Genomic DNA, 26,162 nt, shown 5'->3' with positions numbered 1-26,162 from the left:
ATACTAACTCTAGTTTTTACTAGAAATTTAATCTCTGATTATTTTAAATGAGCCAGAATAGCTTTAAAAGAAAGTTCTGTTATATTGACTAACAGAATGAAAGGGAACCTGCTTTGGGATTTCACAAGCAAGTTTTTCATACTTGTGAAAATTCTAAGTATCCATCACTGTTCTCTAAATGCGTTTGATGAGATGGGCCCTCCAGGAGCCACATCCTCCTCTCTCTAGGGCTATGCCTATTGCTTTCATTACCCTTTTATAATTCGTGGCTGCAGGGAGAGGCTCTGTTAAGATATTTCAGAATATAAATGCTACTACTTTTCATTTCTGTTCTTTTCTTGCCTTTCCAAGTGTGCACAGGGACTTGTGCAGCTAGAGATTGGAAGACTCCGAGCTGGTTCCTGGACCTCCACAAGGACGACATCACAGAACAGTCAGGTTGTCGATGGCTTCTCATCAGACTGACTCACTCTTCTGCCCCCATTGGGAGAAAGTTCCCCATTTAATAAATGGTTGTTTGGAAATAATATCTAACGTACAGCATATTCACAGCACCAAGTTTAGTGAACTTTCATGTGTTTGAAATAAAAATGAAAGGTGGGATGGAAATTCATTAATCCCTAGATTTTTCTCTCCTTTATTGCTTACAAATGTTTTCTTGGAAGCACTTTTCTCTCTCACTATTAGTTCTATATTGCCTATGCACGCATGTACACAGCTGTGTTTATTTTAAAAAAAAAAAAAAGGCAACATCTGGTGGCAATTTGACCCTCATTAGCACAACATTGTTCTATTCATTCAATTAAATATTGCTATAAAGTTAACTTGTGACTAGCCACTCACACATGCCGAGGGCAATTAATGGCATATTCCTAGGAGAACCAAGTGTGGGGGTTTTTCCTGTGGGAGGGAGGCCTTAGTGGGTGATATTTTGTGGGTTAGCAAACATCTTATATTTATTTGCAAAGCTGATGTAAGTGCCATTTTTTTTTAGCAAAGTATATTTCACTATATTTTGTTCATTGTAATGGCTGACAAAATCAAGATGGTAGACTGTATGGTTAGCCCCATGTGGTACATAATGAGACTATAGAAACTTATATGTGACCCCTAAGTCTCCTCTCTGGGTTATGGATAGGCCGCCTTAGTTTTGAGGTTAAAAGCATGACTTTTGGTCCCCTCCCTGGTTGCCTTATTTCTGAAACCTCTCCAAGGCCTTTGTTCAGAAGATGCTCTGATCTTACAGTTAGCACACAGTTACTTCTGGAAAGCTATTAGCTGCCTCCTGTTCCTCACTGGTGTTAAAAAATGAGTGAGGAAAATACCATTGTTCAGATAGGATTACAGACTAGCTGGCTTGTCTTAGGGAATCTTCAAAGCAGTCAAACCCAATAAACACCATATTAAGTTTGAAACACTTTTTTTTTTTTTCATTTCTGGCTTACATAATGGGCAGCAAATATCTAAGACATGGTGCTGCTGTAGGATTCCATGAGTTAATAGTTAGTGATGATATTGACCAGACTTATATCAACAAATGAAACAGTTGTCTAGCCAGGCTTCTTCCTTAATGGAAGACTCATCTTTGTTGAGTGATTTCATTAAAGCCTTATTGTATACAGAAGATTAGAATGAAGCTACACAGAGGAGGTTCCATTGAATCTCACTCCAAATGGAGTTTGGGGAAAAGAAGGAAAAGGCATCTCAGACAGGGAAAATAGCATACACAAAGGCACAAAGAGGTAACAGGTGTTTGTGTGATTTAAGAAAAGTTTGGACTGATCGATAGGTAAGGTAGTGGATAGAACTGGATTTCTGTCCCTCTTGAGAGATGTATGTGAGCATCTTCTTATTTATTTATTTATTTATTTATTTATTTATTTATTTTTGAGACGGAGTCTCACTCTGTTGCCCAGGTTGGAGTGCAATGGCGCGATCTCGGCTCACTGTAATCTTCGCCTCCTGGGTTCAAGTGAGTCTCCTGCCTCAGCCTCTCGAGTAGCTGGGACTACAGGTGCCCGCCACCGCATCCGGCTAATTTTTGTATTTTTAGTAGACACGGGGTTTCAAAACATCTTGGTCAGGCTGGTCTCAAACTCCTGATCTCAGGTGATCCACCCACCTCGGCCTCCCAAAGTGCCTGGATTACAGGTGTGAGCCACCGCGCCCAGCCGCATCTTCATAATTTTTAAGTTCGCACTCAAATTAAAGACAGAACTACCAAATTTAGAAGCTACATCATTAAATATCAAAAAAAAAAAAAACCTATCGTCTCCACTTACTGGTATATGAATGTGAGTTGTCATATTTTGGAAACCTGGGACAAAGTATCAAATACTTTGCCCTAATCTTCTTACACAGAATTTTAATTTCAGAGGGTAGGAGTTTAATTCAATTTTTAAAAACAGTAAATATATCTTATCATCACCTTGTGCTTAAAATTATGGGTGAGATAGAAGAGTTTGCCCTATTTGGCTAATTAGAAGAAGGCTGGTAGCTGACTGTGAAAAGGAAATGTCTTCCCATCATGATGAGTTAAAGACTCACCCTGGTGGGCAAAAACAAGATTCCATTGCCAAACATTTTTATATCCAGACCCATTTAAAAAATCAGGATCTTGTAGGAACACAGATTTCCTTCTGAGCAGTTACAAAATAGGGAGATCAATGCCTTCTTTTGAGCGCTAAGGAGAATAAGCTCTTGACTTAATTCATAGAAAGTGAGTTCATTAAGAGAGAAATAACTTCTAGCTTTGGGGCCACCAAGTGTCTTTTTTTAAAATGACTTTCCCCCAAACCAGGAAGAAATTTCCTTACTCCACAGAGGAAAAAATACTTGCGAGATCTTTTCCTCAGCCAACTAAGGGAACACAGTCAGGCAAAGTGTACTTTTATAAACGTCTTGGGGCCGGGCGTGGTGGCTCATATCTGTAATCCCAGCACTGGGAGTTCGAGGCGGGCAGATCACGTGAGGGCAGGAATTCAAGACCAGCCTGGCCAAAGAGCCTGGTGAAACCCTGTCTCTACTAAAAATACAAAAATTAGCCGGGCATGGTGGTGGGCTCCTGTAACCCCAGCTACTCAGGAGGCTGAGGCAACAGAATCACTTGAACCTGGGAGGCGGAGGTTGCAGTGAGCTGAAATTGCACCACTGCACTACAGCCTGGGCGACAGAGGGAGACTCCTCAAAAATTACAATACAATGCAATAAAGGTCTTGGCAAACACATCTTTCTGAAATTTTTTAAAGGCAAAAGTTATAATATACTGTACTTCCTCAGTTCTGATTAGTTATCTATTATAGTACCATTTACTTAAATCATATCCTTTAAGGAAAAGTATAAAAACACTCCTTTAAATGTATATAGCCACTATGAAGTATACTGAGATCTACAACTTACTTTGAAATGAATTTTTTAAAAAAAGATGAGTGATGAATGACTATGTGATAAAGGAAATATAGCAAAATACTCATTGTGAAATCTAGGTGCTATTTATATGGATGTCTATTGTATAATTCTTTCAGCTTTTCTATATATTTGAAGGTTTTCATATTTTAGGAATTAAAATATTAAACAACTTTCATCATAGAGTTAAGAAAATGGACCAAATTATAATTTATGAACTGATAACAGTGATCTTAGGCTTAGCTTAAAATTTTGATGCGGAATAATTTGGTAGAAAAAAATATTCATTATTTGCAATGTTTTCGTCTACATAAGAAAGGCCCTTCATTATGTATACAGTTTTTGTTGAACAGCCACTAGCCTTAAAAGACTACACAGTATTAACCTCACATATTCATTTAAATGAATAAAGGGACAGGTAATGGAGATCTAGCAGATTGGACTAACTTATTACAGATTCTAGGAAAATCTTTGAGAAAAAAATGTTATGTATCCCTAAAACAAGTCTTTTTCCCTTCAGATTCGGTGCTTTTTTCCCCACAATTGAGGGTTCTATTTTGGCAGGTTTCTGCTAATCAAGGTCTTATTATACTTGTTTTAGCAAAATACATAATACATTTTGGGTAATAAGGTTGACTGTAACCCCAAATGAAACATAGTGCCCATTAGCTGACTATATATACATAAACACTATGTGGCAACCTAGGAAAATGGTTTTGATTTTATGTGGAGCAAGAACAGCTGAAATGATTCTATGGTCTCCACCTTGGTGATTGAAACCATATACAAAAGCACATATAATGGAGAAAGCAATGGAGGAAATGTCTAAATGGGATTGGGTTGAGGTAGTAAGAGAATAGTGTGGGTGATTTTTGTTTTCTTTCCTGGCCTCCTCACGATTTTCTGTTAGATGGTTATGGTGACATCAGTAATTGGCACACTAATGGATAAGTATGCATTTAGGGTGTCAAGTCAGTGTCTGCACACAGGTGACCCCTGGGTCTTTCTTTCAGGGTAGTCAGCAGAGTGCACACAGCAGCTGTCATCCCTCCTTCGCTCCTGTCATCACTGGCCTGCAAAACCTGGTTGGCACAAAAAGAGTTTCAGATCCTTCCCAGAAAAATTCAGGTATTACACGGACACACCCAGAGCAAAACTATCCTGTTACCCAAATTAAAAAAAAAAAGTGTTTTTTAAAAACCAGTCTTCTTTAATATAAATGTTTTCTAATTTTTTGAGCTTGGCCGCATAAGCTGAGCTTTCTGAAAGGCATGTTCTGAAGGTAGGAAAGCCATAGATATTCCTTCAGTGGTGGCCAGGCATGGTGGCTCACGCCTGTAATCCCAGCACTTTGGGACGGCTGTGGTGGGCGGATCACCTGAGGTCAGGAGATCGAGACCATCCTGGCTAACCCCGTGAAACCCCGTCTCTACTAAAATACAAAAAAAATTAGCCGGGCGTGGTGGCATACGCCTGTAGTCCCAGCTACTCAGGAGGCTGAGGCAGGAGAATTGCTTGAAACTGGCGGGGGTGGTGGAGGTTGCAGTGAGCCGAGATCGTGCCACTGCACTCCAGCCTGGGTGACAGAGCAAGACTCCGTCTCCAGAAAAAAAAAAAAGAAAGAAATTCCTTCAGTGGCACAACACAAAGCACCTGAAAAACAGAAAAGCAGAAAGCTGGAGTGCATGGTAAAATAAAATTATTTACAAAGAGAAAATTAATAAATTGCAGGTCACTGGAGAAAGGTCAGAAGTGTGTATACCTTCTATGGGAAAATTGGGCCAGTTAAAAGAAAAAAAAAAGTGTGTATATCCTTGGGGGCAAGGTGGGACAAGGGGTCCTTTTAAGTCTTTTGTTGAATGGAGGGTTATCTTTGATTAAGGTAGAAAAAAATGTACAATGAAACACAAATGACTCAGCCGGGCCCGGTGGCTCATGCCTGTAATCTTAGCACTTTGGGAGGCCGAGGCAGGCGGATCACCTGAGGTCAGGAGTTTGAGAGCAGCCTGGCCTGTACTAAAAATACAAAAATTAGCCGGGCATGGTGGCGCATGCCTATAATCCCAGCTACTTGGGAGGCTGAGGCAGGAGAATCGCTTGAACCCAAGAGGCAGAGATGGCAGTGAGCTAAGATCGGACCACTGCACTCCAGCCTGGGCGACAGAGTGAGACTCCATCTAAAAAAAAAAAAAAAAACACACACACACACACAAAAATGAGTCATCCTCCAAGCATTTACTCACCATGTTCCAGGCAGCTGCTGCTATATAGCCCATCCACTTTTGTCAGACCAAATGGTTGTGGCCACATTGATCTCAAACAGACAGCACTTCTTTAAAATAGAGGACACAGCAGGCCGGGCACGGTGGCTCACGCCTGTAATCCCAACACTTTGGGAGGCCGAGGCAGGTGGATCACTTGAGGTCGAGAGTTTGAGACCAGCCTGGCCAACATGGTGAAACCCCATCTCTACTAAAAATACAAAAATTAGCCGGGCGTGGTGGCAGGCGCCTGTAATCCCAGCTATTTGGAGGCAGAGGCAGAAGAATTGCTTGAATCTGGGAGGCAGAGGTTGCAGTGAGCTGAGATGGTGCCACTGCACTCCAGCCTGGGTGACAAAGCGAGACTCTGTGTCAAAAAAAAAAAAAAGAGGACATGGCCCCTGGTGACTTGGCTACCAGCTTGGATGCTGAGGAAGGGTACAATACCTGCTTGCTTTAGTGTCTTCTCTTGAAAGACCTAGAAAATGAAACCATCTTTCATGGGGCAATATTATATCCTAAATATATTATTTTTTAATATTAAAAAGTTAATTGTGTTGCTTATTTATAGGCACAGATATGGAACCAAGGACTGTTGAGATAAACAGGGTAAGTCAGTCATTTTGCTATATGTATTTTTCTGGTTTGTGTTGGATTTGCACTAAATGTACGTTTTCCCCAATACAGTTTATTGGATTGTGAGTGTGCTCTTTCAAGTTACTGAGATAAAAATATGGTCTAAATAACATCAATAAATAGACTTAGAAAAGTACAGTAGAGCACAGAGATGACCTCTATAAATTTTTTGGCAAATCTCATCCACTATATTCTGTGTTATGTGTAAGTTTTATTTTTATTTATTTATTTTTTCAATCTTAGTCTTTTAACCTGTACATGTAAAGTTTTATAAAACAAAAATGGTATCATGTGGCACATACTAAATAAGTATTTTTTGAGAGCATATAGTATGATTTTTATCGATTTCATAGTACTCCATCTTATGAATGTGCTATAAGTTTCTTTTTTTTTTTTTTTTTTTGGAGACAGAGTCTCGCTCTGTCACCCAGGCTGGAGTGCAGTGGCGCGATCTCGGCTCACTGCAAGCTCCACCTCCTGGGTTCATGCCATTCTCCTGCCTCAGCCTCCCGAATACCTGGGACTACAGGCGCCTGCCACCACGCCCAGCTAATTTTTTGTATTTTTAGTAGAGACGGGGTTTCACCGTGTTAGCCAGGATGGTCTCGATCTCCTGACCTTGTGATCCACCTGCCTTGGCCTCCCAAAGTGCTGGGATTACAGGCGTGAGGCACCGTGCCCGGCCAAATGTGCTATAAGTTTCTTAACCAGTTTCCTATTATTGAACAATTAGCATATTTCTCAATTTTTGCTATCTTTTATAGTAAAACATCTTTATATTTTTGCCCAAATCATGAGTAACTTCCTCAGGATTAATTCCTAGAAATGAAATTTGGGGGTCAAAAGCCAAGCTTGTTATTAGAGGCTTTTATACATGTTGCTAAATTCCCCTTTTGAGAAGATTATATAAGATGTATTTCATTCATAAATTTGTCAAACCCTGATTTTCAGACTCCTGTGTGATGATATCTAATGAAAGTAGACTCTTTTTTTCTTTTTCTTTTTCTTTTTGAGATGGAGTCACTGTGTCGCCCAGGCTGGAGTGCAGTGGTGCAACCTCCACCTCCCGGGTTCAAGCAATTCTCGTGCCTCAGCCTCCCAAGTAGCTGAGACTACAGGCACGCACCACCACGCCCGGCTAATTTTTGTATTTTTTGTAGAGACACAGTTTCTCCATGTTGGCCTGGCTGGTCTCGAACTCCTGCCCTCAATCGATCCGACCACCTCAGCCTTCTGAAGTGCTAGGATTTCAGGCATGAGCCACCAGGCCCGGCCAAAAGTAGACTTTTATTTTGCTCACTTTGACCTAAATGAGGGGTTCAAGAAGAAATAATGACCCTGTTGTAATTATGGTAATCCACTGCAGTAAAGTGATATCCAGCATAACTTACTTCTCTAGATTTAATGATACCTCTGTTTGAAGGCATTCTACCATTTATTAGCTGCATTAGTTTGCTAGATCTGCAGTTATAAAACACCACAGACTGGGTGGCTTAAACAGTGGGAATTTATTTTCTCACAGTTCTGAAGGCTAGATCCAAGATGAAGGTGTCTGCAGGTTTGGCTTTTCCTGAGCTCCCCCTCCTTGGCTTGCAGATGTCCGCTTTCTTGCTGTAGCCACACGTGGCCTTTTTTGTGTGTCACTCATCATCCCTGGTGTCTCTCCTATGTCCTAATCTTTTCTTATTAGGACACCAGTCACATTGGACTAGGGCACACCCTGGCCTCATTTTAAAGGCCCTATCTCCAAATACAGTCACATTCCGAGGCCCTGGTACTTGGGGCTTCAACATGTGAATCTTAGGGGGACCCAATTCAGCCTGTACATTAGCTGTACAGCTGGGTGCGGTGGCTCATACCTGTAATCCCAGCATTGTGGGAGGCCGAGGTGGGAGGATCACTGAGCCCAGGAGTTTGAGACCAGCCTGGGCAACATGGGGAAACTCCGTCTCTACAAATAATTTCTTTTAAAATTAGACAGGCGTGGTGGTGCATGCCTGTGGTTCCAGCTCCCAGCTATTTGGGAGGCTGAAGTGGGAGGATCGCCTGAGCTCAGGAGGTTGAGGCTGCAGTGAGCCGTGATCATGCCACTGCACTCCAGCCTGGGTGACAGAGTAAAACCCTGTCTCAAAAAAAAAAAAAAAAAAAAACGCCATTAGCTCTGTAATAGTTAGCAAGTCAACCTCAATTTTCTCATCTGTAGAATGGGGGTGATAACACTAACTTACCTCAAAGGTAAATATTATTGTGTGGATTATTACATGAGGTCATGAATGTAATGTCTTTAGCATAGCACCTAGTGCGTCAGGAATGCCCAGGAAGTGGCTTCTGTTGTTATTAGCTACAGCTTTGACTAAATCTGCCTTATTTGTTCCCGGTATTTTTCCACCAGAGTAGCAACTCAAATGTTCCTATGATGGGGAAGTGAAATGTACCAACAGTATACATAATTATAGATAAATTAAGGAAACATCATGATGGATTTAAACAAAGCCAAAACATTATTGCATAAATTTCTCCTCTAAGATTTCAAAAATAATATTCTTTTATATTTCCTTAGTCATTTCAGCCACTTGTTTTTACAGGCTTTTGTAATAAAGCCTGCTCCTACCTACCCTATTCTACCACACGTGATCCAAGCAGAAATTTCTTTCTTTTTTTTTCCTGAGACAGAGTCTCACTCTGTTACCCAGGCTGGAGTGCAGTGGTGCAATCTCGGCTCACTGAAACCTCCACCTCCCAGGTTCAAGTCATTCTCCTCCCTCAGCCTCCCAGGTAATTGGGATTACAGGTGCGTGCCACCACATCCAGCTAATTTTCTGTATTTTCAGTAGAGACAGGGTTTCGCCATGCTGACCTGGCTGGTCTCAAACTCCTGACCTCGAGTGTTCCACCCACCTCATCCTCCCAAAGTGCTAGGATTACAGGAGTGAGCCACCACACCCACCCTCTAAACTTCTGCTATGCTGGTTTGGGTCTGTCCCACACATAAGCAGCCTGAGAGTTCTGTGGGTTCACAAACAGAATTGAGGATTCGTTTTCTTCAGCTTCCTCTTCTCTGCTTTTCTTCTCTTTCCCTCTTTCTTGATTCTTCTGCCCAGAAGGATGGAATTTCTATCTGAATGTTAGCATTCACCGTACCTTTCCAGCTCCTTGACTGGGAATCACCTTCAGGGTACAGCTGCCAGGAAAAAAAATAAAACTGGGAACTTCCCCCGCTGCTGCCATTTCTCCAAGTTTTGACTCTCCACCATACTTTATTTGGTTTCTTTTTGTTTCAGAGGCCACAGGTAGTTGTTTTTTACATTTTGGCTAGACATCTTGATTGTAACCAGCAGGAGAGATACGCTGTCACGTGCCTGTGCTGCCATGCCAGAACTGGAACTTGTCATTTGTTCTTTTAGTGATTTTAAAAATATTAACCCTATGATACTAATGTGGGGAAAAAACTGGACTAGAGCCAAGTCTCTTCACCAGAGTCCGTCTTGGGGAACATTTTCAGCCACATTTTATGTCTGTCTTCAAACTGTTGTCACTACAGTGGGTGTCCTCTCAGATCCTTTGTTTTAACGCAGTCTTTTAAAGCCAAATGTGTTTGTTCACACCCAGAAGAGCATAGTATGCGTGGCAGTTTAATCATAAACACCATATGAGAACATACTTGCCAAGTCTGCATCGGAATTGGCCACTAAACTAAGGAGCTGCATAGGGTGTTGTGTGTGTGTGTGTGTGTGTTTAATTTACTCCTGCTATTGCCTTTTATTGAGCCTTTTCTGTAGGCCATGATTGTGCCATACTATCTCATTTAATGCTCAGACCAACACTGTCAGGTATGTAGTATTCTTCTCATTTTATACATAGAGATGGAGGCTTTCAGAGGTAGTCAGCCTAAATAACAAACAGAGAGGCTCTCTAAAGGAAAATGATGTTTATTCAGGAATGGGAATATGCGGGCCATAGTAGACTATGTGCATATTCAGGGAGGTATGGAAAATAAAAGGTTTTAGAGGACAAAATGAGAAATATATAATTATTTTGAGATAATTATCCTTGGCTACAAAGATTAATAACAGGGGTGACACACAGCCCAAGGCTGGACAGGCATCTGCTGGACAGATGCACTTGTAGAAGTATTTTTTTATGAAAGGTTGTGATGTCCTTCCTGCAGGGTTGTGGTTTTTGCAGTCTTTTGTGATAATTTTTGTTATCAGGCATACAAGCCTGAGAACTCTTTCTTCATAGCCTTTCCGGGCTCTATTGGTAAGGAATTTTTTTTTTTTTTTTTGACACAAATGACTCCATTTTGATTCTGACAACTTTCACAAGGTTAAGTAACTTCCCCCAAGACCCCACAGCTAATTAAGAGCTAGAGCTGGGGCCGGGTAGGGTGGTTCACGCCTGTAATCCCAGCACTCTGAGAGGCCAAGGCGGGTGGATCACCTGAGGTCAGGAGTTCGAGACCTGTCTGGCCAACATGGTGAAGCCCTGTCTCTACTAAAAATACAAAAAATTAGCCAAGTGTGGTGGCGCGCACTTGTAATCCTAGCTACTCAGGAGGCTGAGGCAGGAAAATCGCTTGAACCCGGGAGGCGGAAGTTGCAGTGACCTGAGATCGTGCCATTGCACTCCAGCCTGGATAACAAGAGCGAAACTGAAAAAAAAAGAGCTAGAGCTGTCTACTCCAAAGGTTCCACATTTTACTCCTGTGTTATCCTGGCCTCCTACCTCATGGAGGGATTTTGTTCCAACAGCTATCTGGGGATAGTCAGTTTGTGGCTCTTTATTAAATATAAAAGCATTATGTTTTCTTCCTTTTTTAGGAGCTCAGTGATGCCCTTGGAATCAGTATTGCTGGAGGAAGAGGAAGTCCCTTAGGAGATATCCCTGTATTTATTGCCATGATTCAGGCTAGCGGAGTGGCCGCACGGACACAGAAGCTTAAAGTAAACGAGAGAACTGGTTGAAGGACTAACAACATGTGTTGGGGTGGGAGAGGAAGTTGCAGCCCTGGGCACCTTGTTTAAAGTTGGAATTCCAGTAGCCATCAGAGACCCAGGCTGAGGGCAAGATGTATTAGATAAACTTTATACCTTTAGAAATTCATTAGGTCCCCAGGCACATAAAAATATTATTATTTGTATCAAAGCTTCTCCATAAAAGAAGAAATTGCAGCCCCTTTGCAAACCCTCCTTTACCCTTTTAAGCACTTCATTCCACCCAAAATCAGCTCTCAACTGAGAGACATTTGACCTTAGAGTCTTCCTTCAATCAAAAGAATCACCATTTTTATGATTTCTCCCCCTTGTTGCCCCTTAATCTTAACTTCAGTAGAAAAATATAGCAGAAAATATTTGGCTTCCTCATTAGAACTTTATTGAACGGTTAATGTGTACACTTCGCTATTACTGGCAAATGGTTGTATGAAACACCACCATTACCAAAATACAAAAATGGCCTACTGTGCCCTTTAATAATCAAATGTGACCCCCTTCTTGTTGCTCTGATTTGTCTGTATTTGGGGAAAGCCAAAAAAATTCCTCATGCTTCTTGAACATTTATGCACGGTAGTAACGCAGAATCCTCACAATAGCCACAAATGGGAAATAGGACTCGCAAAGAATTTTAAGCATTCTTCTCAAATTTAATTTTTCTTAATGATAGTGATTTTCTGTCATTTTTGTACTTCCAGGTTGGAGATCGGATTGTCAGCATTAACGGGCAACCTTTGGATGGGCTGTCTCACGCGGACGTGGTTAATCTGCTGAAGAACGCCTACGGGCGCATTATCCTGCAGGTATTGCGATCAATGGAGCACGCAGCTGTGCAAGGCAGATAAGTGGCGTGCAAAAAAGATTGAGCGTCACTGGCAGTAGACATCGCCACCCAGCAGGGTGCTTGCTGATGTGAATTATGAAGGTTGAAAGCAAGAAATTATTATTTTTATTCAGAAATTCTTTAATGCCACCCATACAGGCAGTGAGCATGATTATATGAAAGCATAACAAGGGGAGAAAAATTACTCTCTGCTTCACATGATAAATCAACACAGCTTCTAGTTTCCAGTGTTCTTTTGTAAATCAGAATTTGTAAGGAATAAGAAATGATTTCTTTTCTTATGCCCAAAGACTGTTACTGAACTGCCCAAGTGCTGTTTCTTCTTTTCCCCTTAAAGGAAGAGGAGAAATACAATGGTCTTTTTCCTTTAGCATAGATTGCCAACACTGTTAAATTCTCACGCATAGCAGTCATCAGCCAAGGCAGACAATTGTTTATCAGCTGTGGTCCCCAGCTGTATTGTTCAGAGGCACAAGGAAATATACCAGGATGTAAAAGCAAAGTGTGCTGTTAATTACCCCTGCTTATATTTTAGCCCTTCAAATGTCTCTGAGATTGACACCATGCAGTGACTGAGAGGCAGCATACTGGCAGTGAGTTTCATTAATGAGTTTCCCTAGAAATGTATGCTTACCATAGGTCTGCAGAGGTAATATAAAATGGTTTATAGGTGGCCAGGCGCGGTGGCCCACGCCTGTAATCCTAGCACTTTGGGAGGCTGAGGTGGGCGGATCACCTGAGGTCAGGAGTTCGAGACCAGCCTGGACAACATGGTGAAACCCCGTCTCTGCTGAAAGTACAAAAATTAGCCAGGCATGGTGGTGGGTGCCTGTAATCTCAGCTACAGGAGGATGAGGCAGGAGAATCACTTGAACCTGGGAGAAGGAGGTTGCAGTGAGCCAAGATTGCTCCACTGTACTCCAGCCTGGGTGACAGAGTGAGACTGTCTCAAAAATAAAATAAAATAAATTAGTTTATAGGTATAAAGAATAAAGCCCACCATTTACTACCTTAGAGAGAGGGCCAGCCAGCCACTCATCATTCTAGCCTTAAAATAAGAAGTTTGGGCTGAGTGCAGTGGCTCACACCTATAGTCCCAGCACTTTGGGAGGCTGAAGCAGGAGGATCACTTGAGGCCAGCAGTACAAGACCAGCCTAGGCCATAGCAAGACCCCATCTCTACAAAAAAGTTAAAAAGTTAGCCCGGCATGGTGGTGTGTGCCTGTAGTCTTAGCTACTCAAGAGACTGAAGCAGGAGGATGGCTTGAGCCGAAGAGTTGGAGGCTACGGTGAGCCACTGTTGTGCCACTGCATTCCTGCCTGGGCAGCAGAGTGAGACCCTGGCTCAAAACAAATAAAAAACATATAGGAAGTTCAAATTGAAAAACCATTACATAGCTGGGCACAGCGGCTCACGCCTATAATCCCAACACTCTGAGAGGCCAAGGCAGGAGAATTGCTTGAGCCCAGGAGTTTTGAGACCAGCCTGGGCAACGTGGTATGATACCCCATCTCTACAAAAAAAATAAAAATAAAAATTTAATTTTAATAATAAAAAATAAAAATTAGAAAAAAAGAAAAACTGCTGGGCGCGGTGGCTCACACCTGTAATCCCAGCACTTTGGGAGGCCGAGGCGGGCAGATCACGAGGTCAAGAGATTGAGACCATCCTGGCTAACATGGTGAAACCCCGTCTCTACTAAAAATACAAAAAATTAGCCGGGCGTGGTGGCAGGCGCCTATAGTCCCAGCTACTGGGGAGGCTGAGGCAGGAGAATGGCATGAACCTGGGAGGCAGAGCTTGCAGTGAGATGAGATGGCACCACTGCACTCCATCCTGGGCGACAGAGCAAGACTCCGTCTCAAAAGAAAAAAAAGAAAAGCCATTACATTTGGGAGAAGCAATTTGTGGTGTTTTACATCTCTGTGGTGTAAGTCCAAAGTGTCCAGACATTTAAAAAGTAAGTGGCTTTCAGTATGTATGAGGGGTATAATGAAAATCCTGTCAGTTTACTATCACACTAGTCTTTAAGTTAAACTATTGAAAGAAAAGAAAATTCTGTCATTAATTTCAAGGGAGTTTATGTGATAGGCCAAATATTATTAAATTATTTGGGTGCCTGATTTTCTATTGAACACAAACCAAAACACTGTGCGGACTGGGCATAGAATCTGCTTCCCCTCAACTCCTGGTCCTCACTTTCAGTGGAAACCTACACAGTTACCTGCATTTCTTCCTCCACCCTACAAATCCTTTGCTTTCTGAAATGGGTGGCTGTGCTTGCTCATCCTTCACGTTATGCTGACCCCTAGAGGCAGTACAGTGCAGCTCTTCAGTGCTGAGCCCAGGACCTTGAATTACAAAGACCTTAGGAGGATCCTACTTCAAATGGTAGCTGACCACAAAAAAGTCTCTCTCCCTTAGCAAAATCTAGTATTATTGATATTTTCACACATGGATATAATTTGTTCAGCTCTGTCTTCCTCACAAATAAATAAGAAGACACAATTAGCCAGGTGTGGTAGCGCATGCCTGTAATCCCAGCTACTCAGGAGGCTAAGGCAGGAGAATTGCTTGAACTCAGGAGGCGGAGGTTGCAGTGAGCCAAGATCACCCCATTGCACCCCAGCATGGGCTACAAGAGTCAGACTCCATCTCAAAAAAAAAAAAAGCACATAGAAACTAGCTGCTTGGAGGATGTGGCAGGAAGATCACTTGAGCCCAAGAGTTTGAGGCTGCAGTGAGCTATGATTATAGCACTGCACTCAGCTTGGGCGACAGAGTGAGATCCCAGCTCTAAATAAGTAAATAATAACATTATTTAACTATAATGTCATAATAATAAAAACCAATATAACCAAACATTAGGATGAATGAATTATTATTATTATTTTATTTTTTTGAGATGGAATCTCGCTCTGTTGTCCAGGCTGGAGTGCACTGCAACCTCCGCCTCCCGGGTTCAAGCAAGTCTCCTGCCTCAGCCTCCCAAGTAGCTGGGACTACAAGCAGGCACCACCATACCTGGCTAATTTTGTATTTTCAGTAGAGATGGGATTTCACCATGTTGGCCAGGCTGGTCTCAAACTCCTGACCTCAAGTGATCTGCCTGCCTTGGCCTCCCAAAGTTCTGGGATTACAAGCATGAGCCACCACGCCTGGCTGAATGAATTATTAGTAAAATGGGGATTTGTGGTGTTTTGGTAGAAGGAAAATGTGAGTTAAATCTTTATCTATCTTCCACAATAAGAAGTGATTAGATATCAAAAATTTTAAAATCAAGAAGTAGAAGTAAAACTGTTATTTAAGAATATGGAAGCACAGCCTGGCCAACATAGAGAAACCTTGTCTCTACTAAAAATACAAAAAAGTAGTCGGGTTGGTGGTGCACCTCTGTAATCCTGGCTGCTAAGGAGGCTGAGGCGGGAGAATCGCTTCAACCCCAGGGGCAGAGGTTGTAGTGAGCCAAGATCTCGCCACTGCATTCTGGCCTGGGCAACGTGAATATGGAAGCAAATACTAGGAGAAACAGCTGAAAGTAGTTGCTTTTAGGGAGTAAGAATCTGTAATGTGGGTAAAGGAGCAAGGACTCTTTCATTATATACTATAGAATCATTTTGACTTTTAAAATTATATAAATGGGCCGGGTGCAGTGGCTCACACCTATAATCCCAGCACTTTGGGAGGTCGAGGCTGGCAGATCGCTTGAGCCCAGAAGTTTGAGACCAGCTTGGGCAACATGGTGAGACCCCGTCTCTACAAAAAAAATACAAAAATTAGTCGTGCATAGTGGCATGCACTTGTAGTCCCAGCTACTGGCGAGGCTGGGGTGGGAGGATTGCTTGAGCCCGGGGGGCAGAGGTTGCAGTGAGCCAAGATCGTGCCACTGCACTCCAGCCTGGATGACAGAGTGAGACCCTCTCTCAAAATTAAAAAAAAAAAAAAAAATTATATAAGTGAATAGGTATGATTTTTTTTTTGAGATAAAAAGTTGTTGGAAAGTATTAGAACTACAGAGGATTGAGTAGATTTTTAAAACACAGGAAACAAGTAGAACTTAAAAATGATGTAACAGTTAAGTGGAAGAGTTTGGCGAGCTAAATTTTTATCTCTTTAGAGTATGGAGTCAGTGGACACCAAGATAGTACATTTCAAAATAGGCATATAAGAATATTATTTAGCTTATTCTTTAGAATTAAAAAGAGAAAAAGTTCAGTGTGCTTCTAGGGAGGGCAAGTGTTGAATTTTTTTTATCATGTACTGTACTATTTCATTTTTTATTATGTACATACAAAAAAGAAATATTTAGAAAAAATAGAATATGGCCAGGCGTGGTGGCTCATACCTGTAATCCCAGCATTTTGGGAGGCCAAGGCAGGTGGATCACCTGAGGTCAGGAGTTTGAGACCAGCCTGGCCAACATGGTGAAATCCCATCTCTACTGAAAATACAAAAATTAGCCAGGTGTGTTGGCACGCACCTGTAGTCCCAGCTACTTGGGAGGCTGAGGCAGGAGAATAGCTTGAACCCGGAGGGTAGAGGTTGCAGTAGCCGAGATTGCACCGCTGCAGTCCAGCCTAGTCGAGAGTGAGACACCGTCTCGAGAAAAAAGAATAGAAAAGAACCAAGAATATAGCTCTGTTTGAAAAGCAGCTAAACAGATTTGAGTAGAATGGTGCTTCTCAAACTTTAACACGCTCCGGAAACAACTGGAGGGCTCCCCCAGCCTTTCTGATTTTGCAGGAGTGGCGTGGGATTCAAGAATTTGCTTTTTTTTTTTTTTAAGACAGAGTTGCGCGCTGAAGCCCAGGCTGGAGTGCAGTGGCACAATCTCGGCTCCACTGAGCCTCCACCTCCTGGGTTCAAGCAATTCTCCTGCATCAGCCTCCCCAGTAGCTGGGACCACAGGCACCCACCACTATGCCCGGCTAATTTTTGTATTTTAGTAGAGACAGGGTTTCACCACGTTGGCCAGGCTGGTCTCGAACTCCTGACCTCAGGTGATCCGCCTGCCTTGGCCTCCCAAAGTGCTGAGATTACAGGTGTGAGCCACCGTGCCCAGCCAATTTTGCATTTCTTCTAACAAGCTCCTAGGTATTGGTGATGCTGCTAATTCAGATCCCATGCCTGAGACCCAGTGGAGTAGAGCGTTATTTAGGGATGAATAAAGGTCTCCCCACGTTATTCTCTTCATCTGAAACACCCTTCTCACCCTACTGTCTTTTTTTTTTTTTTTTTTAGAGAGAGACAAGGTCTCATTATTGGCCTGCACTCAAGAGACTGTCCCACCTCAGCCTCCCAAAGTGCTGGGATTACAGGCGTGAGCCATCGCACCCAGCCCTCTCTTCTTTTTTTTTTTTCTTTTTACTTTTTGAGACTGAGTTTTGCTCTTGTTGCACAGGCTAGATAGAGCACAATGGCGTGATCTTGGCTTGCTGCAACTTCCATCTCCCAGGTTCAAGCGATTCTCCTGCCTCAGCCTCCCGAGTAGCTGGGATTACAGGCATGTGCCACCACGCCCAGCTAATTTTGTATTTTTAGTAGAGACGGGTTTCACCATGTTGGTCAGCCTGGTCTCAAACTCCTGACCTTAGGTGATCCGCCCGCCTCAGCCTCCCAAAGTGCTGGGATTACTGGTGTGAGCCACCACGCCCGGCCTCTTTTCTTTATAAATTTTGGAAAATCCTTTGTTTAGAAACTCTCCATCCAAGAATAGGGAGTGCCTGGGTGTTGATGTCCTTCCAGACCATGGTTCTCCAAAGCTGGAGAAATCTGTGTCTGTGCCTCAGGCGCAGGCCTCGCCCAGAGCAGATACCTCCTCAGTGCTGCTCACATGGAGTTGCTGAGCCATTCCAATCAAGCTGAAGGACATGAACTAATAGGGAACAAATCAGCACGGTTATCAATGTAGTCCAGAAAAATTCCAGGAGGGGAGGAAGATGGATGGCTTACCCAGGGTTGGAAATGGAAAAGGTGTGTCATTGAGGGTGCAGAGCAGGCACGTCATGGCCTATGTATCACTAAAGGAATGATCTGCTATTAGGTCTTTACCTTAGTTGCATAATAAAATCACTGATTTTAATACCTGTTCCTGGGCCCCACCCCAGAAGTTCAGGTTTAATTTTTCTGGGATATGGCATGGACATCAGATGATTTTAAAATTTCTCAGGTGATTCTAATATGCAGCCAGGTGTAAGAAAAGTAGTCTACAGGGTTTGCAAATAAAAAGCCAACTAATGCTTAGGCCAGGTGTGGTGGCTCACACCTGTAATCCCAGCACTTTGGGAGGCCGAGGTCGGGGGATCGCTTCAGGTCAGGAGTTCAAGACCAGCCTGGCCAACGTGGTGAAACCCCCTCTACTAAAAATACAAAAATAAGCCAGGCATGGTAGCACATGCCTGTAATCCCAGCTACTCAGGAGGCTGAGGCAGGAGAATTGCTTGAACTCGGGAGGCAGAGGTTGCAATGAGCTGAGATCGCGCCACTGCACTCCATCCTGGGTGACAGAGCGAGACTCCATCTCAAAAAAAAAAAAAAAAGCCAAATTAATGCCATGAAGACAGTGATAAACTGCAGGAAAAGGACAAAGACCTAAGGTTTGAAAGCTGAAATGAAGACCTAGCCCAAGTTAGGTAGGAGAGGTAGGCTGTAGTGTCAGAAAGTGGTGAGTTTGAATCCTTTTACTAAAGTCTCACCTTCTATTCCTCTGAAACAGGGACTGTGGAGCTCCTTTCTTAAAAAGGTTGCTCTGAGGATTAAATGAAGTGTGATGTAAAGTGTCTAATAAATACAGGATGTTGCAAATGATAAATACTAAGAGGTATCTTATTACTTTCATTGTAATAACATAGGCTTGAAGTTAGTTAGAGGATACTAAAATTCCTTTATAAAATCCTGGAAGTGGAGTGGTTTTCCAGGTGGCATTTGAGGTGTGTGCCACTAGGTGGCAATGTGGCTGGAAGTCAGTTTGCCCTTTTCGAATTTTACTCCAAGTGCTTCACACTTCAGACCATTAGTTTTTAGTTTTTTTTTTTTTTTTGAGACAGAGTTTCACTCTTGTTACCCAGACTGGAATGCAATGGTGCAATCTCAGCTCACTGCAACCTCTGCCTCCTGGGTTTAAGCAATTCTCCTGCCTCAGCCTCCTGAGTAGCTGAGCTGGGATTACAGGCTCACACCGCCACGCCCGGCTAATTTTGTGTTTTTTGTAGAGACAGGGTTTCTCCATGTTGGTCAGGCTGGTTTTGAACTCCTGACCTCAAGCGATCCGCCCATCTCGGCCTCCCAAAGTGCTGGGATTACAGGTGTGAGCCACCACGCCCAGCCCGATCATTAAATTTTTAACAGACACATAAAAATCAATATATTCTGGTGTCACTAAAATCAGGGTCACTAGATTCTAGACAAAAACATTAAGCAGCTGTGCTTTCTATTTCAGTAAGTTACACCAAAGGCCAGGCATGGGCTTTTCTTGTGTGTGTCTGTGTGTGTGTGTGTTTTTCTGTAATGTGTCCCCATCTTAAGATGCCAGCTTTCTCAGGGATCACCTTAACTTTACAGCCTTCCTGTTTGTTTTCAACATGTGTGCACCCATAGATTGAGGGTCCAGCTGCATGTAAGTGCTGAGGATTTTTATGTTTTGTGTGTGTGTGTGTGTGTGTCTGTGTGTGTGTGTGGTGTGTTGTTTTTTTGAGACAGGGTCTCACTCTGTCCCCCAGGCTGGAGTGCAGTGGCACAATCATGGCTCACAGCAGCCTTGATCTGCCAGGCTCAAGCAATCCTCCAACCTCAGCCTCCCAAAGTGCTGGGATTACAGGCATGAGCCACCACACCCAGCCAGTGCTAAATTTCAGATTTGGTACTGAAAGGCTTGGGTCCTAATAAGTCTAAGGGCTAATCTTCTTTTGCAGGAACCTTTAGGAAAGTTCTAAGCAAGGAGCTCAAGCTTTTATGCATTGTAATATCTTTCTTATCTGGAAATTATTTTGACTTCTCAATTCTCCAAAACATAATACCTAAACCTGTTTTTAAAGAAACTCAACCTAGGTCCATGCAGTAAAGACCTCTACTTTATTACTCATTTAGAAAGCTTAATAAATACACAATATTTCACTGTAGAACATATAGTTCTAATTAAGTTTAATGTTCCTTTTACCCTAAGTTATTAAATGCAACATGGAGGCAAAGCACAAGAGAGTACATGAAAATAAATATCTTCTTAAAGGAAAACAGTGGGGAAGGTGGCACAAATTAAGGAAATTCACATCAGAGGGAGAACCCTGTTGGAGAAACAGTGAGGGGGAAACCCATTGGCAGAAGGAAACATGGAATAAGTGAGTGCCGTTGGAGGGGGGAACATAGAATGAGGGGGAACAGCAGCCTGAGGGGTAAATGCCTCTGGAGGGGGGAACACAGAGTGTGGGGGCACAGCAGCCTGAGGGGGAAATGCCTCTGGAGGGGGGAACACAGAGTGAGGGGGCACAGCAGTCTGAGGGGGAAATGCCTCTGGAGCGGGGAACACAGAGTGAGGGGGCACAGCAGTCTGAGGGGGAAATGCCTCTGCAGGGGGGAACACAGAGTGAGGGGGCACAGCAGTCTGAGGGGGAAATGCCTCTGGAGGGGGGAACACAGAGTGAGGGGGCACAGCAGTCTGAGGGGGAAATGCCTCTGTGGGGGGGAACACAGAGTGAGGGGGGACAGAGGCCTGAGGGGGAAATGCCTCCGGAGGGGGGAACACAGAGTGAGGGGGGACAGAGGCCTGAGGGGGAAATGCCTCCGGAGGGGGGAACACAGAGTGAGGGGGGACAGAGGCCTGAGGGGGAAATGCCTCCGGAGGGGGAAACACAGAGTGAGGGGGGACAGAGGCCTGAGGGGGAAATGCCTCCGGAGGGGGAAACACAGAGTGAGGGGGGACAGAGGCCTGAGGGGGAAATGCCTCTGGAGGGGGGAACACAGAGTGAGGGGGGACAGAGGCCTGAGGGGGAAATACCTCTGGAGGGGGGAACACAGAATGAGGGGTGATAGCAGTTTGTGGGGGGAACACAGATTGAGAGGGAAGCAGGCTTTTCTGTTCTTCCACAGATGCAAACGTCTCTAACTGTTCCTTAGGCGCAGAGGACAAGGCTGCAGCCTCCCCATCCTCTGGTGGGAGGATTTCTTCCTGCTTTTTCTTCAGGCCAGTGGCCTCCCTCACCTCAGGTGGGGGGGTCTCCTCCTTCTCTTCCTTCAGGTCCATAGTCTCCTCCTCAGGTGGGGGGATTTTCTCCACCTCTTCCTTCAGGTTCACAGTCTCCTCTTCCTCGGATGAGGAGATTTTCTCCACCTCTTTCTTCAGGTCTGTGGCCTCCCCCTCTTTGGGTTGGGAGAGTTCGTTCTCTTCCTTCAGACCAGGGGTCTCCTCCACCTCAGGTCGGCAATTACTAAATATTTGATCATAAGTGTTGGGGAGGATGAGGGGAAACCAAGTAGTTCATTAAATGCCTAGTGAGACTTTAAGTAAACACAACCATTTGGCGACTTAGGAAGTTCTGCTAACTTTAATGGTGATGCAATACCCATCACCAGCAATTCCAGATCTAGTTACCTGCCCTTAAACAACCACTCAAGATGTCTACAGCAGTACTGTGCCTAACAAGAAGGAGCATAAGTTTTCTGTTTGTTTGTTTGTTTGTTTGAGACAGAGTCTCACTCTGTCACCCAGGTTGGAATGCAGTGGCACAATCTCAATTCACTGCAACCTCCGCCTCCTGGGTTCAAGTGATTCTCCTGCCTCAGCCTCCCTAGTAACTGGGATTACAGGTGTGTGCCACCATGCCCAGCTAATTTTTGTATTTTTAGTAGGAAGGGGTTTCACCATGTTGGCCAGGCTCGTCACAAACTCCTGACCTCAGGTGATCCACCCGCCTCAGCCTCCCAAAGTGCTGGGATTACAGGTGTGAGCCACTGCACCCAGCCAAGAAGGAGCATAAGTTTAAAGGACCTGCAAGCATAAATTTAACCCACCTCCCCCATGTTGGAGGGCCGGGGCACCAGCCACATTTCCAGGCCTCTGGGTCTAGCGGGACATGAGAGAAAAGTTTGCTGATCTGAGTAATGCAAAATGCAAGACCACAGCTGCAGATCTTAGGATTGGAGCTGGCCCCACCCAGGTGAAAGGACTCCAAACACTACAGCTCTGAAGCACATTCAAGTTACAGATACTTTAATGCCTATTGTCCGGGTAAGGACCTCAGAGTCCCTGTGCCTTCCCCAGAAGGAATCCCTTTCCTTCCCCTCTCCTCTATCCACTCTGACCTGCATGTATTCATATCTGCCTCCCACACTAGATGACATTGGCTGCAAGCTCTCTGGAGGGCAGGGAACCTTTGCTCCCACTGGGTTTCCTCTGCCCCCATCTCTATTCTCAGAACCTTTCGCAGAAGTTTACAGCCAGGAGTGTAAGATTTACTTTTAAAAAAGAGCAAACTGGCCGGGCACGGTGGCTCACACCTGTAATCCCAGCAGTTTGAGAGGCCGAGGCAGGCGGATCACCGGAGGTTAGGAGTTTAAGACCAGCCTGGCCAAGATGGTGAAACCCCGTCTCTACCAAAAATACAAAAAATAGCCGGGCGTGGTGGCGGGCGCCTGTAGTCCCAGCTACTTGGGTGGCTGAGGCAGAGAATTGCCTGAATCCGGGAGGCAGAGATTGTAGTGAGCCGAGATTGCGCCACGGCACTCCAGCCTGGGCGACACAGCGAGACTCCATCTCAAAAAAAAAAAAAAAGAGCAAACTTCTCATTAGACTCTTTGCCTTCCCCAAAGCACACAAACATCTCCCAGCCTTACCTCCGTGTTGTTCAGTCAGTCCCTGATGGTGATGGTGGAAGAGCTCTTCAGTGGCGGGGCTGAGCCAGCTCACAGACCATATCTCAGAGTTGAACTTACATGAACTCAAAGCTGAACACACCCTTTGGAGATCAGATTATCCCCTTTCACAAGTCAAAGCCCCAGGAAGGTTTAACTCTGCTGCCTATCAAGTTACTTGCCAATCACCTCTTAAGACAGAAGGGCTTGATGGGGATTTCTTAGAGCTGTAAAGTCTAAAGTCATTCTTTTTTTTTTTCTTTTTTTTTGAGACAGGGTCTCACTCTGTTGCCCAGGCTGGAATCCAGTGGCACGATCATGGCGTGCTGTAGCCTCACTCTCCCGGGCTCGGGTGATCATCCCACCTCAGCCTCCCAAATAGCTGGGGCTACAGTCATGAACCACCACGCCCAGCTAATTTTTGTATTTTTTGTAGAGTCAGGGTCTCACCATGTTGCTCAGGGTGGTCTCGAACTCCTGGGCTCATGTGATCCGCCTGCCTGGGCCTCCCAAAGTGTTAGGATTACAGGCATGAGCCACCTTGCCCAGCCTAAAGTCATTCTTAAGGTGACATATTTGTGCTCTCCTTGTCTTCCTGCAAAAGACCAAGCTGTCAGTGAAAGTCCATCACGTTTCTCATTCAGCCCCTTGGATTCCACTTCTACAAAATAGGCAGAAGCCTGGACACCCCCAAGTGTCCTGGGTGGGTCTCTAAGGTTCAGTATTATCGGTTTTTTTCGTTTCGGGGTGGAGGAGTGAACAAAATGATTTCAGGTTTTAGAGGGATGTGAGTTTTTCCATAAGACGATGCTACAGAAGTGTTTTTATACTTTGCAGCTAGACTTTTTAAAAATTGATTTTTGGCCGAGCGTGGTGGCTCACGCCAGTAATCCCAGCACTTTGGGAGGCCCAGGCAGGCGGATTACTTGAGGTCAGGAGTTTGAGACCGGCCTGGCCAACATGGTGAAACCCCGTCTCTACTAAAAATACAAAAATTAGCTGTGTGTGGTGGCAGGTGCCTATAATCCTAGCTACTGGGGAGGCTGAGGCACGAGAATCACTTGAACCTGGGAGGCAGAGGTTGCAGTGAGCCGAGGTCATGTCACTGCACTCCAGCCTGGGCAACAGAGCGAGACACCACCTCAAAAAAAAAAAATTGATTTTTACCCAAATAAAACTATGACTTTGGTTTTACCATTTGTATGGTGGATTTCATGGACTCTGGAAAGGATAATCTCTTTCTAAAAGGCAATGAGCTGGTCTCGGTGGTTCACGCCTGTATTCCCAGCTACTGAGAAGGCTGAAGTGGGAGGATCACTTGAGTCCAGGAGTTCAAGGCTGCAGTGAGCTCTGATCGCACCACTGCACTCCACCCTGGGTGAGAGAGCAAGACCTCGTCTCTAAAAATAAAATAAAAGCTAGACAGCTTTCTTCCTAGAAAGCTAGGAAGGTTTCTAGGAAGTGGGGGTGAGGTGGTGGGTGTGTTATGCCTCCCACCCCTCAGGCTGTCTCCTTGCAGTACCCTGGAGAGTGAAGTACCCCCTGGTGCCAAGCACATGCCATCATGATGGTCTGCTCTATTTGCATCTTCTTGTCCCACTGTCCCTCTGCCCCTCCCCTTCCCATGCTCCAAATATGGCCTATAAACTCTGTTGCCTCACACAAGGTGATTTGCCTCACACCACAGTTAGGAGTACAAGATTCTAGATTTGGATTTAAATCCTGGCTTTACCCCTTACTACCTGTGTGACTTAACCTCCCTGCTTCAGGTTCCTCATCTGTAATATGGAAATAATAGCAGGGACTCAGAAGGATGCTTAAAGACATACGTAATGCAGCACCACCACGGCTGAATGTAAAATGAGCATAGCCGGGCGCGTTGGCTCATGCCTGTAATCCCAGCACTTTGGGAGGCCGAGATGGCCAGATCACTTGAGGCCAGGAGTTCAAGACCAGCCTGGGCAACATGGTAAAACCCCATCTGTACTAAAAATACAAAAATTAGCCAGGCATGGTGGCATGCACCCGTAATCCCAGCTACTCGGGAGGCTGAGGCACAAGAATTGCTTGAACCTGGGAGGTGGAGGTTACAGTGAGGTAAGATTGTGCCACTGCACTCCAGCCTGGGCAACGGAGTGAGACTCTGTCTCAAAAATAAACAAATACGGTGACTCACGCCCGTATTTTGGGAGGCCAGCACTTTGGGAGGCCAAGGCAGGTTGATCACCTGAGGTCGAGTTTGAGAACAGACTGGCCAACATGGTGAAACCCCATCTCTACTAAAAATACAAAAAATTAGCTGGGCGTGGTGACACACACCTGTAATACCAGCTACTTGGGAGGCGGAGGCAAGAGAATTGCTTGACCACGGGAGGCAGAGGTTGCAGTGAGCCGAGATTGTGCCATTGCACTGCAGCCTGGGCAACAGAGCAAGCCTCTGTCTCAAAAATAAATAATTAAATAAACAAATAAATAAAAATAAGCATAAAGTAAGTGCTCATTTTATATTCAGCCATGGTGATGCTGTATTATGTTGAATAAATGAGCGAGTAAAGGAAGGAGCAGGCTGCCGTCACATCTTGGCATTTGACGATACCTTAAAAAAACTATTTTAGTGACTTTCTTCCTCAGCCCCATATGGACAGTCTGTTTCATGGTCAGCTGACAACAGTACCCGTGTAACTTCCCACAAAGCATAGGACTCCCCTCCACTACATCCTGAATTGATTAATTTCAAGCCTCTATCTGAATGCTTGCTCCACTGAGGTGCTCATGTCCTAGCAAACTGTGCCATTCCATTCCATAACTGCCTTGTTACTTTTTTTTTTCTCCTTTAAGAACCCAACACCTATCTCCTTGTAACCTCCATCAGTCTCACCCTGCTCTGTGGAAATTCAGAAAATTAAGTCCCAAAAAGCAACCACAGAAAATTGAGTCCCATAATCCCTATTCCTTATGACAGTTTTAGATTCGCTCATTCACTCCCCAATTATTAAGCAATTGTTTTGTGCTAGACACATTAGCATTGTGCTGAGGAGAAGCAGTCCTGATCCTCATGGATCCTGTGATTGGGTGGGAAATACAGTCAACATGCACATAGATGCTAATCACCATAATTTGTGAGAAATACTTGGAGAGTGCTATGGAGAGGAAAACAGGAGAAATTAAACACGGATGGTCAA

The 26,162-nt window shown here is 44.2% G+C and overlaps 1 protein-coding gene across 11 annotated transcripts in view; it reads left to right on the top strand.

The window, feature by feature from the left end:
• PATJ (PATJ crumbs cell polarity complex component) overlaps positions 1–26,162 on the top strand; it is a 421,434-nt gene that overhangs the window by 376,478 nt on the left and 18,794 nt on the right. For all 11 annotated transcript variants that reach the window (XM_063817330.1, XM_016919657.4, XM_016919650.4 and 8 more), the window contains 5 exons: positions 352–438; positions 4,419–4,533; positions 6,238–6,275; positions 11,123–11,245; positions 11,992–12,096. In XM_063817330.1, coding sequence (XP_063673400.1) covers positions 352–438; positions 4,419–4,533; positions 6,238–6,275; positions 11,123–11,245; positions 11,992–12,096 — 468 coding nt within the window. The remainder of the gene's footprint in view (positions 1–351; positions 439–4,418; positions 4,534–6,237; positions 6,276–11,122; positions 11,246–11,991; positions 12,097–26,162) is intronic.

The sequence above is a fragment of the Pan troglodytes genome, chromosome 1 (genome assembly GCF_028858775.2).
Source record: "Pan troglodytes isolate AG18354 chromosome 1, NHGRI_mPanTro3-v2.0_pri, whole genome shotgun sequence".
Lineage (NCBI taxonomy): Eukaryota > Metazoa > Chordata > Mammalia > Primates > Hominidae > Pan > Pan troglodytes.
This window is presented reverse-complemented; position numbering and strand designations above follow the sequence as displayed.